The following is a 24,716-nucleotide window of genomic DNA, read 5'->3' on the forward strand; positions in this document are numbered from 1 at the left end:
AGACAAGATCATTTTTCATGGTACACCGTATTTTTCTATGGATCTAAGCGTGTTTTTGATGAGCTTAAGCGACAAAAACGTACCACGAATGGTTTTGCGAAGATGTAAACAAATTTTACCCATTTAACAGAAGGTAAACTTAAAAGGATAGATATTTTATATAATACACACATCAGTTAAAGTGATTGATTTCATATATTTCAGATGTATTTGCTTGTTCACAATGTGGAAATAAACATAATATCAATAATGAATGATGGTGTACCCCTTTTATAAATGTATCAAGCAAGATGTTTTATGATCATGATGATAGATTATTTATAACAGTTCCATTTTTTCATACATGCACACGGATCTAGTCCTTTTACATATATGACCTGGAGGCATTATGTTATTTTTATGTTTATTTTTGAAATTTACTATCCTGCCGTAGTCTAAAATCGGTCATCTGTCAGCATGGTCAGTTCATTAGGTATTTGTGTTTGAACTTAACACAGGGAGAAACTACGCTACTTCTGGCGTAGAAAAACAGTGCAGAATACCTTTTTTCTGCACTTTTCAATAATAAAACAATTTTAAAGGTACATTGTAAGTTTTCACTGTTGTTCTCAAGTATTGCTAAAAAATGCCAATTTTCTAATGCCCGTTTCAATCCCGACTTCTGAATGTGTAAAAACATTCAAAAACTTCACAAAATCCCACTGCTGGCCTCCATTGCTTTGTGAACATTCCATTCAGCGTCATCAATCTTGTGGCAGGCAATACAAGTCAAGCAAATCATATTTTTAGGACTTTTCAAATGACATGCTCCTTACGCCAGTCACAATTTTCCCCGCGAAAAAAGCCCAACCAAAATGAAAGGACACCTATATTAAAAAAAAAAAAATCCATGCCATAATTTTGTACAGGAATATAGAGTAGGTTAATAAAAAACAATTTACATTTATTTTTCATAGATTTTTTTTTTTATTCATTATACATGTTATAAAAAGGTCGATATTCTGACCATCATGACTGTAGGAAACTATTCATACACAATTCCATTAATGTTGAAAGGGATTGCAAAAAATTAGGTTTCCTGTTGAATAAAACCCCAAATTATTACAAACTATTTAAAGGAATATCTTACAAAGAAACAACGTAATTGCCATACTATGGCATACCATAGACTGAAAAATCCCCTAATTGACAGTAGAGCAACTTGATTGGGTAGAACTATTTGACATCATGTGATTTTGACGCCATTGGAATTTGAATGTAAACAAAACAAGGTCAGTGGGTTCAGTATGGGACAGCATCGTACATTGAGTTACTGAGAAACAATTATGAGTTACCAAGCTTGACAATACATGGTAATAAAAAATCAAAGCTAAGTCTACAGAAAAAAATATAAAAAAATGTCCTTAGGATCACGATTTACCAACCTTCCAGGATACCAATGTTCTAAACAAGGATTTGTATAGAACCATACAAATCCTTGTTACAACTGAAATCAAGGTTTTAATTAATATTGTTTAAAGAAGTTATTGTCTGCCTTTTTTATGATGATTATTTTGATTGTTCTCTGTAAATAATCCAAAAGTAAGTAGAGCATGTAGAATTTATCCAAGTCCTTTTCTCTTTCAAGTTTTAACATTTTAATTTTATACTGACATGACTGATATTTCCATTTTTATTTTATTTTTAATGCGGGTGGCACATTGTTAGTAGAAGAAATATCAGAAAAATAAATAGAAATAGTAAATAATGCCTCTGAGGTCAAATGTTATAGGACTAGTCCTTGGTGTTGACACCTACAAATTCAAGTACAGTGGTCCAATTAAAAAAAAAGAAATTGAGAACAGAACAAAATTTTTCATATCTGTATATTCCTCTCCTGCTGTCAATGTATGTGTTTTAACTTTACTGACAGAGGGCCGGACACATATGCAGAGTTCCCGCAAAGAGGCAGTCTTCATGGTTTTACCACCATAACTTTGCATAGGACTGGCACAATTTTAGTATTTTTCAATAAAATTAATAGTGAGGACCAGCAGACTTTCTTCAAGGACCACCAGGGGGAAAAAGTTTTTGCGAACTCTGCATATGTAGATCCAGATGAGTACTATTGGCATTTAAAGCCTCTAGCTTGTCTATATAGCTAGTTAACAGTGCTTTTATTGTTTTTACAAATCCTTAAAGTTTATTAAATTTACACCTGCCAGTAGTCCCAGTACATTTTTTCATCAAACCCTTAGCAATATCCTTAAACTCTACTTTCCGCTATATAGATGACGTTCTTTCACTAAACAATTCAAATTTGGTGACTATGTGGATCACATCTATCCTATCGAATTGGAGATAAAGGATACTACAGATACAGTTAAGTCGGCTTCATATCTTGACTTACATCTAGAAATTGACAATGAGGGTCGGTTGAAGACAAAACTTTACGACAAAAGAGATGATTTCAGCTTTCCAATTGTGAACTTTCCATTTCTAAGTAGCAACATTCCAGCAGCACCTGCATACGGGGTATATATCTCCCAATTGATACGATATTCCCGTGCTTGCATTTCCTATCATGATTTTCTTGATAGAGGGTTACTGCTCACAAGGAAGCTATTAAACCAAGAGTTCCAAATGGTGAAGTTGAAATCATCCCTTCGTAAATTTTACAGACGCCATCACGAGTTGGTTGACCGTTATGGAATAACCGTTTCACAAATGATATCGGATATGTTCCTTACGTCGTAACTACAATCCCCTTCCCTTTCATGAATTTGACCTACCGAATTAGAGTATTTACCGGATTTGTAATCACATAAGCAACACGACGGGTGCCGCATGTGGAGCAGGATCTGCTTACCCTTCCGGAGCACCTGAGATCACCCCTAGTTTTTGGTGGGGTTCGTGTTGTTTATTCTTTAGTTTTCTATGTTGTGTCATGTGTACTATTGTTTTTCTGTTTGTCTTTTTCATTTTTAGCCATGGCGTTGTCAGTTTGTTTTAGATTTACGAGTTTGACTGTCCCTTTGGTGTCTTTCGTCCCTCTTTTACACTTATCACAATGATCAAGACAATCCAATTACAGTTTACCCACATTTTGTTTGATGATCAATAGCTGGACAGGAGTGATTTATTTTATACCATGTGCAAATTATATTTGTTAACTTCAAATGTAAATAGATTTGACACAGTTAGGTGATGTCTGAGAAACATTTGCAAAATATTTCTTTGATCACTTGAAGGCTTCTGTCCAATTTTTATGAAATTCTTGAGAGACCCTTGAGGTTTTACAGACTATTGATCCCTTAAAAACCGACAGGCTGACCATAATTACCGTTGCACCCTTGACAATAAACAAAGAAAAGGATGAATGTATTGTATAAGAATATAAGAACATTCTCATTTAAAAATTACATGCATGTAAGGAAAGACAAACTTATAACATGTATAATGACATATACATGTACAACAACTATAAAATACAGAGACACATGTACATTTAAAAAAGGAAGGGAATAATTGTCATTCCTTGGTCCTTACATGTATTCATGAACCAAGTAAGTTTGAAAAAAAATTACCACCAACTTCATTCAATGAATTGTATTTGGAACAAATAGACTAGCAGTCCAAGAAAACTGCACTTGTATGAATATCCCTAAAATTGTCAACTACACAAAAGCACTCACCTTTTTGAATCATGGAATGACAGTCATGCTTTCACTGGATATTTGTTGTTGATGTCATTTATTTATATTTTCTGTAAATTGACTTAAAACATTGTAAAATGATACCTATAAATAAGATTTTAGAACACACAGATAAATACCTGTTATAAATTTCATGTGTAAAGACTGTAAAGTTAAATATCCTTTATTGTTAAAATCTTTTTATCTACCTTTTGACTGCCAATCATTTTTGAATAACAATATGTAGTTTACTTGACAGTGTCAAACATAATTACTATCAAATACATGTAGTATTCTTTAAATTTTAAATCATCTAACCTTCATTGGCTCTCTTGTAGACACCAGTTAACAAAACATCTTTGAGTATGTCGTTTCAACTGAATTTGCCACCCTCTGCGGTGGCAAAGTTGGCCAAAACAGAAGATGACTTGCCAAAGAAAGTGTCCAGAGAGGAATGGAGGAAACAGAAAGAGCTGGAGGAAGCAAGAAAGGCAGGAACAGCTCCAGCCATGGTGGATGAAGAAGGAAAGTAAGTTTGATTTATGCTGATATGAAGGATTCATACTTTTAAAAAATCTAAATGCTTTGATCAGAGATTTCATGTAGATTAAGGTTGTTTCCAGTGTTGCCAGTAGTCATGGTAGTGACAAAATGAAGCCTCCTTTCAGATAATTTTTAAAATATTTCTTAATCATAAGTATACCTTTTCATTTGCTCCAATGTCAAATGATGCTGTAATGAATGTATACACTCTTCATTGCTCTTAGTTTTAGATGAGGATTTTTATCCAATATGTATTGAAAGTTCAGTTTTAAACTTCAAAATCAGTGACAAACAAATACACCTTATATTACTACTTATCCTTTTTATGCTCCCTTCAGAGTGGAGGTGGCGTTAAGTTTTATCCTTGGTTTTAATTTATCATGCAATGGACCTTTCAACTATTATTTACAAATACAGGTGTACATATAACATATTTAAAGCATAAAAGTTTATTGTCTCCTGGTGTTCTTATTATGTTGTGAGCTAACAGTTATATTCAAATTACTGTTTACCTTACAGTTCAATTTGGGGTTCTTGTTACAGTCTGAGTCTAATTCATGCTGATTTCATTCAAAAACACATTCAACTGTTAATAAATATAAAACTATAGTTTTAAGTGTAAAAGTGAAATTGCAGGATAAAAACAATATAGATATAGGAAGATTTGGTGCGAGTGCCAATGAGACAACTCTCCATCCAAATATACATAAATATACATACTTTGAAGAGAAAAAAGATTATTTGAATTCCCTACGAAAAAGGAGAAAAATTTAACAAGCCTCACTTTTCTCTCTCTTGCGAAAGCATTTAGTAATAAATATTCATGTTTTCCTACAATATACATGATGAACTAGTATTGTATATATAATTTATAACATAATAAATGAAATATTAATTTGTTTTTTTAGAGAAATAAATCCTCACATTCCTCAGTATATTATGCAAGCTCCTTGGTATTATGGCGTAGATGCAGCAACACTGAAGCATCAGAGAGTTCAACCAGAGACAATGAAACCGTTATCTGAAGTGGGGGCATGGTACAAAAGGGGAGTTAAACAGGTATTTTCTTAGCTAGTTTACCTGGTACATGTGTGTAAAAAATGCACTCGTAAAGCAGAACATTTGGGGTTTTTTTTATTTCATTTATGTCATATAATATCCACGAAAACACCTAACAAATATTTATCCAACATAGAATTTTACTTTCACATTCTAGAATCTACAACGTTTATTTCCAATGAAATCAAATGTGTACACAAAATTACAAAATCTCACAAAAAGTATGTTTCTACAGTATTTGATTTTCAAAAAATAAGTAAAGAATTGGATGCTTTTGGAACCACAATCACTTGTATATTCCTTTATAATGTACATACTAATATTCAGTCACATTTGAAGGTTAGAATATGAAATTCATTTTACAGTTTCGATAATGTTGTTGAACTTCTCTCTTAGAAATTTATGATTTTGGTGTATCATGTCAAAAAAATGATTGGCTGAACTAATTTTGCAAAAAGTAACAAGTTAGAAATCTGTAAAGATCTTACAAATATATTCTTTTGCTTAAACGAACACATAATAATGTTAAAAAACTATGTCAATTTATGAAGAAAAGCATGACAGATTGAGTTCAATTATTTTATAACACATTACAGGGGTCCACAGCTACAAAATTTAGAAAAGGAGCATGCCAGAACTGTGGTTCTATGACACATCAAAAGAGAGATTGTTTTGAAGTAAGTATTTTAAAATTTAAAAAAAATCTGTATTCTTGACTGTGTTGGCAAAATTAGTAAATCTTATCAGTGAAAAATAAAAGTAAAGCAGATATTTAATTGAAACTCGCAGGACTAAGACTACATAAATAAATGCCAGCATCACGAATTTAAATTCATTGACAAATCACAAATAAAAGATGGCTAAAACAAATTTTAATTTAAATCCACCAGAATTTTGCATTGTTTACTTTATGTATGTTTTGTAATGGTATATGAGCATCTTTTCTGAAATGTCTTGTTTGAAAGTTTTTACTGTTTCAATTGTAGATTCTTTTGCATTTTTGCATTTAATATTGAAATCATAGAAATATTTTCTAAATTCTATCTAAGACATCTTGAAGTCATAAAACTTTGAAGTCAGTTTTTTTGTACTCTCCTACAAAATCAACTAATCAAAATGCTGGATTTCATGTTTCGAGCATGCTTTTTATGCTCCGAGCTCTGAGCATATTTTTATTACTTCAACCCTTGAATCATGCATCCTTTAATCCTCACAGAGACCAAGAAAGATAGGAGCTAAGTTTACAGGGGATGATATTGCACCAGATGAACATTTACAACCCAATATAGATTTTAGTTATGAAAGTAAGCGTGATCGATGGAATGGCTTAGATCCAGAAGAACATCAGAAAAAGATTCACGAAGAGTTTGCTCGCGTTGAAGAGGTAAATTTACAGTTATGCCACATAAATTATCTGACCAGTACATGTAGCATAAATTTAAGACACAGCATCTGAACAAAAGAACTATTTTTAAATTGCATTTTGGTTCATTTTATTTTATGAACTACAATGTACAAAGTAGTCATGTAAATGGTGTTAAAAAAGGGATTTTTGTTTGGTTGACTAGTGGTATATATATAGCAGGGAAAAAGTAAGCTTACTGAAATTTATTTTGATTATATTTATTTCTCTAATTCTATGGAAATTTATCCCTTTCCGAACCCATTGTATAAAAAAATTTAATCAACGTGTGGTTGCTGGTGATCTCAAAAGATCATTGGATGATTTTAAGGGTCATGACCTTTTTAGGTGACTGGATGAACCAAAATATGTTAACAGGTGTTAATGAAATTGACAACTTCGTGCAATGTGAAAGGCACTCGAAGGGGATTTTCGGTAAACAAAATAAGAAAATGTCGTTTTAATCATTAGAGAAACAGATTCTTACATAGTTTCTCGTGGATTATCGGATTTATCCAATCTCGATAGTTAAATTATCAATTTTAAAGTACTCGCCGAGGCGGCTCGAACTTTAAAATTGATAATTTAACTATCTCGATTGGATAAATCCGATAATCCACTGGTATCAATGTAAGAATCTATATGTATACAGTAATCATCTAGAGAGACAAATAATTGAAATAATATATAAAATCCATACAGTTAATAGGACGAACAAAACAAATGATTGCTAACATTTGGATCTCTGTAATTGAAGAGAAATAGCTAAGAAATACGGATGAGAATAATTATCAGCAATAAAAGTTCTGTTCCTGTATTATATTCGTTCTTTATTCTTATTTTTCATGTTGATGATATCATAGTTCCAACCCATATCCTTTCTGTAAAAATTCCCTAACACCTTTGATACAATGTATATCTAAAATTACTGAAAGATGATTTGTGTTCTTATAATGATAGATTAATTTTAATAAGTTAAAATATTATAACCAAACCAATACCTTATAATTACATATTACAGGCAAAAAGAACATTAAAAGAACAGAGTTTAGACTTGTCATTAATGGAAGGAGACTCAGACAGAACAGACAAGGTAAGATGGTAATGAGTTGTATATGTTGTGTACAAATTGTAATGTTGTTCAAATTATAATTTGTTCAGAAATTTTGTACAAGTTATCAGTGTTTTAGGAACTGCTTAACACAAATGGATGACACAAGCACACAGTCTTTTGTTTGGCATATTTCTGTTATGTTTCCATAACTTCATGATACAGTCTTGTACTAAGCATTGTCAGATACAAAAAAAACAACATATGAACACAAAAAGACTTTAATGGATATGATTTTGGTAAAAGGAGACAAGTACAAATAGAATTTAAACCAATAAGGTGTTATTTCCAGTTTAGGAAAAGGAAAAAAGTAATAAATGTTAGGTTGAAGTATATAAATTTTAATTTTAGACGTTAAATGGATAAATTTTAGAAGATAACCTTTTTTTAAATTTGTCACTTGCTGCAAAAAGTTATGTGTCAAATACTTATATAACAAATTTTAAAAAAAGTTTGATTTAGATTACATGTCGATGTGTTTAAATTTCAACATTTGCATAATCTTATTGGAGTTACATGCAGGCAAGAAATATCGTTGTATCAACAGTTTGTTAAACATTCTTTTTTCTATTAATTGTTTTGTCTTTTAAAATCAATTGAAAGTAATACTCTCAGTTGGTTAAGCATTTGTGAAACTCTTCAGTATCTGCATGCTCCCATTAATCTGGGTTCTCTCCTCTTTATAGACAACAATTTTATTAATATGACTTAAGTTTAATCCATATGCATCTTTTACTTTCAGGAGGTTTTATTTCTCAAAGACCTTCAGGGTTCACACATGAAAATTGATTATACATGTATCTGCTTCAAATAAAACATATAACTTAAACAGAGTAGTATAACAAGCGACAGGATTTTCAAGTATAATCTTTCATCATTATTGTCCTATATATAAAAAGAAAATTTAGGCAATGTTGAATGCTTAAAACTTTTTTTTAATTACAGAAAATTGACAGTGATGATGAAGACAAGTATGCAGATCATATTGATATGCCTGGTCAGAAATTTGAAACCAAACAGAGAATTACAGTCAGAAATTTACGTATCAGAGAAGACACAGCTAAGGTAATTGTCAGAATATTTTGCATGAGACAAAAAAACGTAGGACAATTTTTGTCAGAAATATATTTATCAATGAATCCAAAGCTATGGTAATTTTGGGAAATTTATGTATGAGAGATTACATGGTTAAGGCAAATATTAGAAACTTAAGTATCAGGTTGTCAGGGCACTGTATATTTAGGACTTAAGAGTTTTATACCACTTTCAAAGACAAATTCTGTCTTCTGCTGTTAAGGATCAGGTAACAGTCAAATTTTCCATTAAATACTGTATAGCAGGTAATTTTCGTGTGGTGTAAATTTATATAGCGGATAGAACAAAATTGCCAAAATAAATTCCATCAATTTATAAATGCACATGCAAAGGTATTGATAAAAGTTTTAAATCTGCCAAAACTATAACCGCCAAAATAATTTGTATACCTTATGCAATGAAATTTTACACAATAAAAAAAACCACTATACGTTATTTCATCTGTAATTAGAATAATTGAATCTATATTTAAAGTTGTTGTTAAATAGATGATGTACACATTACATGCACCAATAGATCTATAAAATATTGCAAATGGATATCTTACTCATTGATGTGATAAGTTCTTTCAAAATTTATTTTCTTCCCCAGCATTATTATTTCTTTCAAAGTATAACATGATTGTACATTAACATTACAACTAAAATAGACATATTTTATTTTTGATAATACATGATATGATCTATTTTGTAGTATTTATACAATTTGGATGTGAACTCTGCATTCTATGATCCAAAAACCAGATCTATGAGAGAAAATCCATCCCAAGGCAAAGACCAAGCTGAGTAAGTTTTATAGTACATAATATGAGGCATGTTCTTCTTGATGAGCTTCATAAGATTATTTTGTTTTATTTTTCAAGTGACAATGTCACATGGCTTTATCAAGTTGTCACCTCCCACACAATGCAATTTGCAAAATTCCTCAAAAACAGTATGTCTGCAAACAACAGATAGATTTTCTTTTTATTAGGAAACTAAATTTTGACATGTACACTAGTACAAGTAATTCTGTCTGATATTAGATCTTACTAGATCTCTGTGACAAAATATTTAAGGCTTAATCAAATGAAAATTTCCTAACATCTTCAAGTCTTGTGGTCAGTATAACAAGTTTAATTTTGTTGATATATAAAGGAACTAGTGCATATCAACCTCCAAAAGAAAGGTTATAACATAAAATCAAAGTACGCCAATGGAAAACTATCTATACTGCTGTTTTGATTTTTTTTTTTAAAGAATCTACTTGCATTCAAATTTTGGGTAGTTCCTGTAATAACAAGCATTTATAAGTTGTTTTAAATTGATTCCAATTAATAAAAAAGGAATGCCAGTTTATCTTCCATTTATCTTAAGGACACATATTAAAGTTGTTTTCTAATATTGGAAGAAATATCTTTAAAGAAAGAAAACAAATGGTGAACATTTGTATTTCATATTTTCAGGGTGAAGTTTACAGGAGATAATTTTGTAAGATTTTCTGGTGATGCTGCTGAATTTGCATCAAATCAAGGTAAACATTTTTACTACAGAAAATTTTGCTGAATACTTAAATGATGTATATCATATATGTATTGAATAATGCAAAGCATTTAAAATTTAAGCTGTAAAGCAATGATAATTTAGCAAGATTTTGAATGCAACAGATATATTTTGGTGAATATTTCAAACATTGATCTTCTTTTATATGATAACTTTAACAAAGTTAGAAAATTAAGTAAAGAAATAGCTGTGAACTCAGCTAGAAAGGACTAAATACAAGTAAAATTATCCATTAAATATTAGAATTATAAAAAACTAATTCATGGAATTAAGATTATTTGTCTTTAAAATAATTCAAATATTTAAACATGTTATCTCTGTTGACAGTATTTGCATGGAATGCCTATGAGGCAGGAACAGATGTTCATCTGCAGGCAGACCCTACACGGTTAGCTATGTTGAACAAAGAAGTAGAAAAGAGGAAAGACGATTTTAAAACTAGTTTAAAGGAGGGTGTTTTAGCCAAGTATGGTGGAGAGGAACATTTGGAAGCCCCTCCTAAACACTTGTTGATGGCCCAAACAGTAAGTGATTGTCAACCCATTTAACAAAATACACTCTTGCACACACCAAAATACACTCACACACATCAAAATACACTCATGCACACATTAATATACACTCTTGCACACACTAAAATACACTCTTGCACACATTAAAATACACTCTTGCATACATCAAAATACACTCTTGCACACATCAAAATGCACTCTTGCACACATTTAAATACACTCTTGCACACATTTAAATACACTCTTGCACACATTTTTTTCCTAGATTGATCAAATATTGTATTTGTGAGGAATATTGTTTGTTATGATATTCAAATTTAAACTTTAATTTAATATTTTGTTGATCACTTTAATTTACAGTATACCTTTACAAAGGAAAATCCACAAAAATTAGTTCTCCAGGAATTTTTTTTAGGGTAATCCTCAAAAGGAGAAATCACTAAATTCGTTTAACTGTTCATGCTTTGCCTCCCATTCTGTTCTTTAGACAGTGTCAGTTTAAGTTCTTTAGACAGTGTCAGTTAAAGTTCTTTAGACAGTGTCAGTTAAAGTACTTTAGACAGTGTCAGTTTAAGTTCTTTAGACAGTGTCAGTTAATGTTCTTTAGACAGTGTCAGTTAAAGTTCTTTAGACAGTGTCAGTTAAAGTTCTTTAGACAGTGTCAGTTTAAGTTCTTTAGACAGCGTCAGTTAATGTTCTTTAGACAGTGTCAGTTAAAGTTCTTTAGACAGTGTCAGTTAATGTTCTTTAGACAGTGTCAGTTAAAGTTCTTTAGACAGTGTCAGTTAAAGTTTGTGACGTCACATCTGAAGGAGGAGGTGTGGATTTTTATGAAATTACAAAATTGCACAAAGCTTTGAAATTTTTAAATATGGTAACAATTTATTCTATTGTAGTGATATCATATTCTTTAAAGCTAAAATCATTTGTTTTTTTCTCTAAATTAGTTTCAATTATTTTATTGTTACCAGCTATTTTTTATATTATATATTTTCAAATACCAATTAAAAATTATTTCTTATCATAGAAAAACAAGTATTTTCATCATGTTCATTGACATATAGGATTATGTACCTTGCCATATGGGATTTATGTATCTTGATAGATGAAAGATCAACACATTATCTATATTTTTACAGGAAGATTATGTGGAATATTCTAGACATGGAACTATTATTAAAGGAAATGAGAAACCTGTTATAAGATCTAAATACGAAGAAGATGTGTATATAAATAATCATTCAGTAGGTATTTTGTTTTAATTCTTGAATAATTTAATTTTAAATGTAACACTTCTTCCGATTGGCTGACATTGTTATGTTTATCAGCTCAAAGACAGAATTTTGCCATTTGACCTTGACGTCATTAACGTTTATTCATGATTTACTCTGGAATTTAGAATAAATTTATAAGAAATTGCTGTAATATTTTTTCTGTCTATTCGAAATAACATAAAAAAAAATGTGATGCACACTTTAAATAACCCTGTACACAGATTATTCAGTGTGCACCACATTGTTGATGTTTTTCTTCATAATTATACAGAAAAATGTTAAAGTCACTCCTTAAATAACCTGTTCATTGATTCTTAGTTGTTTTGTTTGTGTCCAGGGATAAATATTTCATGCATTATCAGGATGAGAACACATTAACAATAGATCTAACTTTCATTTGAATAATACATGTATATATGCATTATATGACTGTCTTGTGTATGATACTATCAGATTATTACATGGCATTTTTCATATCGCATGTATTATCAGCCCTAGGTTTAATATTAGCCCAAGAGCCGCATGGCTCGAGGGCTGATATTGACCGAGGGCTGATAACACATGCAATATGAAAAATGACATGTTATGATCTTTTTATCATATGCTTCAACAATGGAGAAAAAAATAACAGATCCAGATATTGATCCTTTTACGTAGCTCTCAAATAGAAATTCAAAGAGTGATACTAATGTTCACGGACGTCGGACCCAAATTTAGTACATTCAATATGAAATCTTTCTATCATATGCCTCAAAAGAGAAGAAAAGCATTTCAATATGGACGAATCGACAAAAAAATAATTAAACAATAAATAAACTTTATGAATACTGTTTGGAAAAGTCAACTTTTTCAAAGTGACTTTCTAAATTCTGTTTGAAACTTTTAAAAAATGCCTTTATTTAATAATTTGTTTGGTTTTTTTAATTATTATTTTACACAATATACTTTTCAGTATCCATATAATTGTTTTGAACACTACTTTGTGATGTTTTTCACTGAAAAAGTAGCAATGGGGTGTATTTTCCGGAATATGCTGAGTATCAATGGAATGCCATGCGATAACATTACGGAAAGGCATGTGATAACAATCTACGCATGTGATAAACTTTTCTTATCAGCCCGCTTAGCACCAATTCGAAAAATATGGAATTTACGTAAATTTAATGCTATTATCATACGGTAAAAATTATATTTTATTTAGTCTAAGTATATGATAAAATATTTTTCAGCTTGAGACAGTTAAATGTGGTAATTGGAAACGCGAGATTTTGCTGAGCTTTTAAAATGTTTAAAAGTGTAAATGTTAGGAGTAGAGAAATATCATATTGAAAGAGATTCTGTGGTTGAAGTACTTCTTTAATAGAATGATTACAAGTTGTACATGTTGATCTGACTGGGTTAATGTGGTCTTGACCTGATTGTGTTGAATCGTTGATAATGATAAGGTTTTTGTGGTACCTGTAGAAAGAGTTTCAACACAAATTTCAATCACAATCAGCATAGCAAACAAATATATTGTGGACACTTTTTTTAATGGAAAATGCAAGTTGTCATCTAAAAAATATATATATATATATGTTTAGTCAGTATATCAGTATATTTAATTTTTGATTGTTTACTTACAGAGTGTATGGGGATCTTTTTGGTCAAATGGAAAATGGGGATTCAAATGTTGTCACGCAACCATCAAAGAATCATACTGTACTGGAGAAGCAGGGAAAGAGGCAGCACAGGTCAGTAAATATATAAAAGTTCTGCATACTTAAGGTGGTACCTAACACTACAGGGAGATAACTCTGTAAAATCAGCTAAACGTTTTGAATACGTTGTGTTATAGGAATATTAAGCTTCTCAATGATCAAAATTAGTGTTGTCAAACTGCCATGTAACCAGTGTAATTTTTCTGATAAAATGGTTGGTTCAAATTTTTGGAAATTTTTATATTTTTGTTATAGAGTCAAAGTAAATCATTTGTCAAAATTTTATGAAAATTAAACAAGCCAAATAAATTTCATTGAATGTGTTGGGTACCACCTTAATTAAGTCAGATAATTCTTTAAAATTTGTCTTAATTCTAGAACAGATATTGACATTGTCAAGCCTGTTTAAACAACTTAGTAACTATAGTAATCTCTGTTCTTTCAACGTAAAAAATAATTGGTTTCTGGATGATTTCTTGTATCCCTTGCTCGACTGGAATGAAACTTGTACAGATTGAAGATAAGCAGGCCAGGGTGTAGCTGGTCTAAAATGATTTGCAATCATAATTTTTTTTTGTACCATTTTATGCAGAAAATGAAATATTTTTACGGCAATTCCCCAGTATGCCATACTTGTGAACTATAAAGTAATTCGGCTAGGGAGCAAATTTGAACCCCTAAAAGTCTCCATCTGGTCCAGAGTAACATCCTAGTCAGAGATCCAGGGCAGCATCATAAAAACAGTGGTCCAGGGAAGTGACAGTGAATGCTTTCAACAAGAAAATATCCTATCTTCTTCCAAATACTGCCCATATTCAACATAATTTATATTCTGGCAAGTTTCTTAAACTATACCAGGTTTTCAGGAGATGATAGTAAAAACTAGTGAGTTCCGTCATTTGCTGCATATATAACCATGGTTATTTGGTTTCTTTAATACTCAACTATAATTTAAATTGATAATTGCACAATATTTACAGATAAGGCATATTTTGTGTTGTTCTGGTTGTAATGAATAAAATAAATTTCTCCCACAGAATGAGATATTGGCCATTGAGGAAGGAGACGAATCACCTGCAGAAGAGGAGCCACAAAAATCATTATTAGAGGTAAGAAGATCAAATTTATTTGTTCAGTGTATTATTATGCCACATTTTTATGCCACATTTATGGGCATTATGTTTTCTGGTCTATGCTTCTTTTCATTTATCCATCATCTGTCCATTTGTCCACCTTCTATTCCGCTTCATATTAAAGTTTTAGGTTAAAGTTTTTGGTCGAGGTAGTTTCTGATGAAGTTGAAGTCCAATCAACTTGAAACTTAGGCCACATGTTTCCTATAATAAGATGATAAGTGCCAAATTTTTCATGTTTTGTATCAAAGGGGGGTGGGGGACTCACAGTATTTCAAATTAATCATATAATATAAAAAAGATTTGGTGTGATTGTCAATGAGACAAATCTTCACGAGGGAGGAAATGACACAGAAATTAACAACTTTAGGTCACTGTATGGCCTTCAACAGTGCCCAAAGCCCATACTGCACTGTCAGCTTCAAAGGACCCTGAAATGAATAATGTAAAACAATTCAAATGAGAAAAGTAACAGCCTAATTAATGTACAAAAAAAAATCATAATGGGTGTATCTTGTGCTTTTAGCACATTTCCTTATTTATGTTATTTGGACAAAGATGGAGCTTTTTCTCATCAACACTAGTACTCATACCACATCTTCTTAAATCCAGTAATAATTCCTAAGACGGTAATAACTCTTTTTAAGAATTATGAATTTGTAGTCAGATTGCAGCTTTATAAGAGGAGGGGCAAAAGGGGCACCGTTAACATGACAACAACACTTTGATTTTGGCAAAAACAGTTAACAAAAAAATGCAAAAATGCTGATAACAGTTAACAAAGTGGGTTGAATACAGATAACAGTTTAAATTGATTTCAGATAACAGTTAACAACACCTTGAAAAAGGCCAACACAGGTTAACATAAAAAGGTATTGCCCCCCCCCCCCCTTATAAATAAACAAACAAAGGATGATCTATAACTAGAATAGTTTGTTAGTGGATAATAGTTATGACATGTTAATAGGAAGTAATAAGTAATGACTCTAACCTAAATGTATTATTCTTACAGCAACATCAAGAAAAAATGAATGGGAAGAAAAGAAAGAAAAAAAAGAAGAAGAATAAACACAAGAAACATAAAAAGAAGAGTTCATCAGAAAGTAGTAGTGATGAATCTGAGGAGGAAGGAAAGATAAACCCAAAGAAATTGAAAAAGGTAGGTTTATCTCAAAGACGGGCCTATATTAAACATATTTTTCATGAATCTGACCAACAGCTCATCCAGACCTAAATTAAAATATTGTTTGTTTACCCATTACGGACCCTGACAAGCCAGGTGTGGGGTAGGTAGGTAGGGAAATAATTTTATTTTTCCAAAAAGCTTGAACATTATCAGACAATCCAGCAAGCCTTAAAAAATTCAAAATGAATAAAATAATATTTGACTTAGTTTTGAAAATAAAAATTTTGCAGGGTTGGTGGGGATTGTGGAAACAAACAATATTTTATTTTAGGCCCCATAGATTTAAATGATTATTTCTTTGCTTGCTTTTTGTTGAGTTTGCCACTTTAGTCGTAAAAGCAACACATAGTGATCCTACATTCTGTCCACAAATAATCACTCTGTGGTTTAAGTTTTTAAAATTTTTTAAATAACTTCTAACTGTCCTGGATTTCTACGAAACTTGGACAAATGCTTGTTTAGATCATAAGATATTATCCAGAAGTAAATTTTGTAAAAAAAAAAATCTGTTTATCCGTTTTTTAGTTATAAATGGCACTGTGTTTCAAGTTTTTAAAATATTAATAGTTTTAATAATTTTCTAAAACTATCCTGGATTTGTACCAATGTTGGACAGAAGCTTGTTTATGATCAAAAGCTAGTATCTAGAAGGAAATTTTGTTAGAATTTTGTACCTGTTTTCCATAATGCAAAAAGTGAGACACATCAATCATACATTCCATTGTCGATGATCAACAAAACATTATCACACTGAAAGCATAGACTAAAACAGCAAAAAAAGGCAATACACAGGGTTACGCAGAACCCTGATGAATTTTTCAGCAATATACACAATATATAATAGTCTTCCAAATAGAAGAAGAAGTACAAAGTTCATGCATCAACAACAAAAATCCTGTGAGAATATGTCTGGGATAACACAAATATTACCTATCTGACTGGTAGAATTTGTTTGTCAAACCTTGTTCTTTGTTTTAGAGGCCAAATTTGCAGGGGTGGACCCAGCAATTTTAAAAGGGGGTCCTAACCCAGGACAAAAAGGGGGGGGGGGGGGGGGGTTATAACTACATGTCCCCATTCCAATGCATGGATCTGCGCCTGATGTGGCTGAAATCAAAGAAGAACTTGTACTAAAATTGTTATTTGTGGACTTTAAGAGGTGTAAATGTCAATGCTTTTTATAAAATGTACAGCATAAATTGTTCATTCTCTTTTTGGTACAATAGTAATTAATTTTGGGAATCTTGCAGCACATAATTTTATAAAGCTTCTGATAGATGAAGTAAACTTCTGATTAAATAATACTATTGAGTCATTATTATTCGTGGGATACTAATTTTCATGGATTTTGTTGGTATAGGAGATGCAAGAATTTCAATCTTCTATGAAGTACAAACTTCTATAGGATTGTTTTCAGACTTTGGCAAAACCATGCAACTAATATCCACAAATGTTTTTTTTTCCTAAACTCAAATATTGTACGTTTTACTATGAGAATCAGTTGAAGACAAATGAGCAGATGTGGTATGATTATAAATGATCTAACTGATCAACCTTTAGTATGTAGGGTTTATATCATAATTTAGATATTCATGGATTGTTTCATTATTTTATAGGCACTGACAAAGGAGGATGAGCATAGAAAGAAAGCAGAGGAGTTATTAAAACTAGATGAGAGAAAACGTCCATACAATAGCATGTATGAGGCTATAGTTCCAACAGAAGAGGAAATGGAAGCATGGAGAATGAAAAACTTACGCAGTGATGATCCTATGGCTCATTTTAAGTCATAGATACTGTTAATGTGATACTAAATAATATTGTTGATGTAAAATACTGTAAATAAAATAATGAAAATAAATGTCTTTCCGAATTATTCAGCAGGAGTATACTTTATTAGTTATTGACTTTCATTAATGTTAAAGTGTACAATGGAGATATATTGTTTCTTATTATATTGAGATAGGATTTTGTAAATTTTATGCTGTATGTACTGTAAATTCAGAAATTATTGCAAGGTTTTTATTGTTGCGAAACGTGTAAATGCAATAATTTAAACTTGCATTTTGAAATATTTTATATGAATTAAACTGGACTTTTCTCAAAATCGTAAAAATTTAAATTGCAATTATAAATGCAGGCAATAATTACTGAATTTACAGTATATTGTTTAATGACTTTCTTTTTTAAGACAATTTGAAGACAATCTTTAATTTTTTGACATTACAATAGTAGGCATGATTGATTGTTATTTACATAATATTCCAGTGGCATATATTTTTTATGCATGTTCAAGTCGAAAACAAATTTTTGCGAACCAAATAAAAGTTTTCCACAGAGTTGTCTGCTCTTGGCCAAGGTATTTAAACTTTTGTCTATTCTTTTGCCCATTGAATAAAGAATTTTTTCTGATAAATTAATCAGTCAGTGATAGATATCCATTGGAAGAAATTGAAAGGTCCTGTTGAATAAACTACACAGAACACGTTCTCATCTAAAATTAAATTCTCATATGCCACTTAACTCTCTTTTTTTTTGTGAAAAAGCTACATTTTTGGGGATGATTGATATATTTAGCGTTAAAAAGTCACAGTACAGCATTATCAATATTTGTCTGTCATTTTTTGGCAAGATTTGTTGTCTTTTTTAGTACGGTAAATAAGAATCCAAAATTTCATTATTTTATCATAAACCTTTTTCATAGGATGCTAGAATGAACTATTTCAACATCCAAGATATAATTGAAGCAAGTAAACCTTAAAAATAATACTCATTCTTCATTTTTGTTATACTTTTATGCCATTTTTGAAATATATACATAACATAACATTTATCCATCTTTATTTCAGATGTTTCAATGAAAAGTATGCTAAATTCCCTCTTTTTTCTCTAACTCTAACTATATGTCAGGTCTGTATGTCTGCTTACCAACCTGGAGAAGACGTTACTAAGTTGTAAAACTTGTGTCTGATCCTTTTGTCATGTTGAACAATAAAATATGTTTAAACTAAACTACCAACCTGGTGTATGCTAAACCCTCACTCTATGTGAATACTATAATTTGTTAGGTCGGTATGCTGGCATACCGACCTGGTGTATGCTAAACTCTCAATCTATGAATATATATATATATATACTAGTATTTGTCAGGTCTGTATGCCTGCATACCAACCTGGTGAATGCTAAACCCTCACTCTATTTGTATACCAGTATTTATCAGGTATGTATGCCAACCAACCTGGTATGTGCTAAACTCTCACTGTATGCACATACTTGTACATGTCAAAGTATGTATGCCAGCATACCGACCTGGCGTATGCTAAACTCTCACTTTCTGCATAGAAGAATTTGTCAGGTCTGTATTTCTGCATAGAAGTATTTGTCAGGTCTGTATTCCTGCATACAAATCTGGAGTATTTAGAACCTATAATATATTTATTTTGGTATAGTTAATGGGGCACTAGCTACGAGATATATAAAAATCTAAAGTTTGATTTTTTTCTGTTCAATTAATAATGAAAGTGAAATAGTGAAATGACAATTCGATTTTTGCAGCCAAAAAGGTTCAATTTTGTCAAATTACGCTAAGAAACATTGATAATTACTGATTCACTTGCAAGTGAATGAGACGACCTCTTTAAATCCGTATTCATGTGAACTTCAATTTAACCCCTAGCTAGAGATTGACAACGCATACATTGTACATGTACTGGTTATTTAAAGAAAAAGAATGTCAACAATGAAAGTGAAACTACTGTAAATCATTTGATTACTTATTTGATGCACATAAAATCATTCTTATACGGTTAAAAACAATGAGAAACGTTTATTTTAAATTTATAAAATCAAATCAAACAGACCTATAAAAACCAATTGCGCTTTCTGGTTTAATCTATTCATATTTTTATTTATGTTTACAAAAAAAATTTACATCCCTTATATGGTAATCTGAGGTCAAATCGATAGCTAATTAGATGGTGTCTGGACTAAAATACACACGAAACGAACCTATATATTATCTACCCCATGCTCTGTAAACTTTTTATTTTAGACTTTTGATAGTTTGGATAAATGTTTTGCATTGTTATAAATCACATTTGAGTCAAATCGGTGACCATGAATTTGACAGCAAGTGACCCTTTAAGGTCTGTATGCCTGAATGCATTTCCTGTGAAGTAGCATTTCCCATTTACTTATGTTTGCATACCCCCCCCCCCCCCTATTTAAGAAAATAAGTAGATGTGTATGATTGTGAGAGACATACAAATGTTTCTCCATCAAAGGCTGAATTTAATGGATGTAATACTCTTGACAGTTGAATTTTAAACATTAAAAGCGCTCTATGAGCCTCTCGTTTTAAATTTGAAAATTTTACTGTTTTGAGTGGATAAATATCGTATCACACTCGATGCAGTGGTAGAATCTATAGATCAACCAGCTTTTCAATAAACTCTTGTAAAAAATGGAATTCATAGGTTTGATTTTCAGCATACCAACCTATAGTCTTATACACATTGGAATAAAAAAAATTGCATATTTGTTTGACATTTTTTCAGTTCACAGTATTCTTGCATACAACAGTGCATGGTGTATGGTGAACACTTATTTTTTTTATACGACTACAAAAAAATGTTTGCATCATATAATGGTATCGTGTCGTCATTGTCTGCATTGTTCGAAGAAGCATTTAGTTTCCAGACAATAACTTTAGTTAATTTAGTGAATGGATCTCTATAAATTTTTAACAGAATGTTCAATACCACCAAAGGAGGTTGGGATTGAGGATTATGGTCCCAATAGTTTAGGAATTAGGGGCCAAAAGGTGCCCAAAATCAGCATTTTTGTAGTTTTCGAACAATAATTTGTGTTTAAGTGTATAATTCTCTCTGAAATTATACCACAAGTTTCCGTATCATAAAGGGTTGGTTATTAATGACTTTGTGTGGTTATGGCTCAAAAAGTTTTAGAATTAGCAGCTAAAAAGGGGAATTAGGGATAAAAAAAGGGAGGAAAATAGGTTTTCCGGACAATAATTTTAGATTTAGTGATTGGATCTCTATAAATTTTTACCAGAAGGTTCAATACCAATGAAGAAGGTTTGGATTGATTTTGGGAGTTAATAGTTTAGGAATTAGGGGCCAAAAAGGGGACCCAAATTAAGCATTTTAGTAGTTTTCAAACAATAACTTGTGTTTAATTGTACACATCTCTCTGAAATTATACCACATTTTTCTATACCATGAAGGAATGGTTAGTAATGACTGGGGGTTTTGGCTCATAATGTTTTGGAATTATGGGCAAAAAAGGGAAAAAAACTAGGGTTTTCTGGTCAATGGACAATTAAGACAATTTAAAAGCAGTGTAAGGGAGGTAATTAAAAAACTGTTCACATACAATGTTGGGTATGTTCAGATTTACCTCCCTTACGCTACTTGTAATATATGTATAATGAAATGTCAGGTTTGGGATTTATTGCAAAAAAAGGGGGTAGTAGTTTTCAATCCCCGCCTAAATTTCTCAAATTCCACTGATTTTTTTTTTTAAATTTCATAATAGGTTTGTAAGATCTTGACATTTGTTTTGTGTTACAAACTCATATTATGTCAAGAATTTGATCACAATCCAAATTCAGAGCTGTATCAAGTGTAAATGTGTTCATACTTGCCCTAACTGTTCAGGGTTCGACCTCTGTGGTTGTATAAAGCTGAGCCCTGCGGATTACCTGGTTGTTGCTTGGATATATATGTTGTGTACATGTTATTGTTTTGTACAGGTTATTACTTGTACAAAATTTTCATGATGCCATCGTACAGGTTATTACTTGTATAAATATAATTGTACAAGTAATAACCTGTACAAAAATTTTGTGGAGAAAAAGAAAATAACTTGTACAAATCATTATTCTACCTTAGCCTATTTGAAGTTCACAACAAATTGTTTCCCTTTTAACATATAATTCATTGTAGCAGGTATTGAAAAACTCATTCGCAAAGGTGACGTAATTTTTTACTATTATGCAGTAGATTCTTGAACTAATATCAAGCAGAGAAATTATCAGAATTTGGATTCAGATGTGTGAACAGTGTATTTTGAAGAAAAGTGGTACTGAAACCGCAAAATTAGTTGTTCGTCCAATCACTTCTACAGACTTTAATTTCCGTTGTCAATTAGACCTTGTTGACTATCAGTCATGTCCAGATGGATAATACAAGTGAATCAATTCATGCACTACCAGGACCACTCGGTAACTACAAGTAGTTCATATCAAAGTAACTCTTCAACTTTGTATTTATTCGGCTTTTTAACTATTTTGATCTGAGCGTCACTTATGAGTCTTATGTAGACGAAACGCGCGTCTGGCGTATAAAATTATAATCCTGGTACTTTTGATAACTAATTAAGCAGTTAAGTCAACATTGAAATTGCCATGGCGTTGTCAGTTTGTTTTAGATTTATGAGTTTGACTGTCCCTTTGGTATCTTTCGTCCCTCTTTTACTAATAAAATCAAAGTCCCTGGCTCATACAGGGTATCAAAATAGTCGTCAAATAGATATCAATAATATGTTATGATGTTAAGGCAACTTCATACAAAATGTCATTGACCAGTCACAAGTAGTTCATACCAAACTTACTTCAGCAGAAAACTAACATTAATGATTCAAGTTGTTGTTAAAGTGGTTGTTGTTTATGTTTGATATTGAACTATTGGCATTCCCTGATTATTTTTTAAAATAATTCCATGTTTTTAAAAATAATTTCCACGGTCACACCATAGAACAATTGATCCGTCGCCATATAAAGCTTTATTCGGAATTGACCCTTAAGTTTGCTTGTCATCATCAGCCCTTCCAAAAGAATTACTTGACACTCTAGAAACTGAAGAAAGAAGATTTAATTGCATTGACAACAGCTACAAGTGACGACAATGTCGGGACAAACGATGAGACAGAAACAGATCTTGACTCAAACACTGAAACAGAAACCGATCTTGATACAAACACTGAAACGGAAACCGATCTTGACACAAACACTGAAATTGCTTTCTTTATAAAGTGGTGGCCAAGGTCATGTTAACTGCAGCTGTCGGGGTGGCTGTAAAACAGGCAAATGTAAATGCAAAAAAATGAACTTATTGTGTAATTCAAGATGCCATGCTTCCTTGTCTTGTTCAAACAAATAGGTTTTAAATTCATTAGACTTGACTTATATTTCCAATGTATGATATTATGTACTATGCATTTTAAATGAAGGGAGGGTACCAATTTATTTTTGCTTTTAACGACCATTTCACGTTGTACCAGATAAACAAACACAACATAAATTTTAAAAAATACTGAATATAGTGAGTTGTACCAGTTATTATCTTTTTCTCCACAAAATTTGTACAGGTTATTACTTGTACAATTATATTTATACAAGTAATAACCTGTATGATGGCATCATACAAGTAATTACTTGTATGAAAATTGTGTACAAGTAATAACCTGTACAAAATAATAAAATGTACACGACATATATACAAAATTTGACTGCTTGTATATATATACGTATCTATTTTCTATTGAATTATAGTTTTACATACATTTTAGTATTGTCAAACCAAGCTGGTTGCTGGCGTTCGATGAGCTAGTGTTATTGTGTATGGTTTGCCTCCGGTCTAAAATGTCTGTACATTTGGTGTCACTTCAGGTATATTAAGCATGCCGAATGGTTTCCATTCTAACCAACCACAGGCACTTGTTTCTGTCAATATGGGGATTTACTATCCATATTGTACTGGTATGGATAGTAAATCCCCATATTGACAGAAACAAGTGCCTGTGTAACCAACGGTATGTTGTGTTCATATTTTGAATTGTAAAACTATTATTTTTCATCCTGCTCTTAGTAACTTCAATAGACGTGAAAGATACCAGAGGAACAGTCAAACTCATAAATCGAAAATAAACTGACAGCACCATGGCATGAAAAAGACAAATAATAGTACACAAGAAACAGCATAGAAAACTAAAGAAAGTTTGAGCAACTAGAACCCCACCAAATAAATTCACATCCTGAAAACTTATCAAACGTGTTTTAGCTTGATAGCGTGTACTCGACTTACTACATTAAGTACAAGGATGTTTGAATGTCTTAAATGTTGCTGAAATAAGAAGAAGGTTTGTTTGTTTATATAAGTTTCAGAAATGTCCTCCGTTATACTTAAAATTGTACAAACACACAGATTTAATTGTTATATAAAAATGCATGTATTTACGAACATTCGAGGCCGTACTGTAGCCTATAATTGATCACAGTTCCTTCACTTTGTTTTGGATGTAGATCTGTCTTTTTCACACTCAATTGTACACCACTTTGTAAAGCGGTGGGTTATAGTGATAATGAAGTCCGTCTTTCCATGCGTCCGTTGGACCGGTACAACATGTTTCGCCGGTTTTGTAAGCGCATCTCCTTATAAACCACTTAATATACATTGGGGTTTCCA

The 24,716-nt window shown here is 31.4% G+C and overlaps 1 protein-coding gene across 1 annotated transcript; it reads left to right on the top strand.

Moving 5' to 3' along the window:
- The first annotated feature begins 23 nt into the window (after nt 1–23).
- On the top strand, nt 24–18,994 carry LOC134715278 (pre-mRNA-splicing factor SLU7-like). The gene is made up of 15 exons (XM_063577369.1): nt 24–133; nt 4,013–4,203; nt 5,126–5,276; nt 5,873–5,953; nt 6,493–6,660; nt 7,700–7,771; nt 8,735–8,854; nt 9,578–9,669; nt 10,329–10,396; nt 10,753–10,949; nt 12,077–12,181; nt 13,837–13,944; nt 14,949–15,020; nt 16,057–16,203; nt 17,847–18,994. The coding sequence occupies exons 2-15, from the start codon at nt 4,040–4,042 to the stop codon at nt 18,021–18,023; spliced, it is 1,722 nt and encodes a 573-aa protein (XP_063433439.1). The 5' UTR covers nt 24–133; nt 4,013–4,039; the 3' UTR covers nt 18,024–18,994.
- Nucleotides 18,995–24,716: the final 5,722 nt, after the last annotated feature.

The sequence above is a fragment of the Mytilus trossulus genome, chromosome 4 (genome assembly GCF_036588685.1).
Source record: "Mytilus trossulus isolate FHL-02 chromosome 4, PNRI_Mtr1.1.1.hap1, whole genome shotgun sequence".
Classification (NCBI taxonomy): domain Eukaryota; kingdom Metazoa; phylum Mollusca; class Bivalvia; order Mytilida; family Mytilidae; genus Mytilus; species Mytilus trossulus.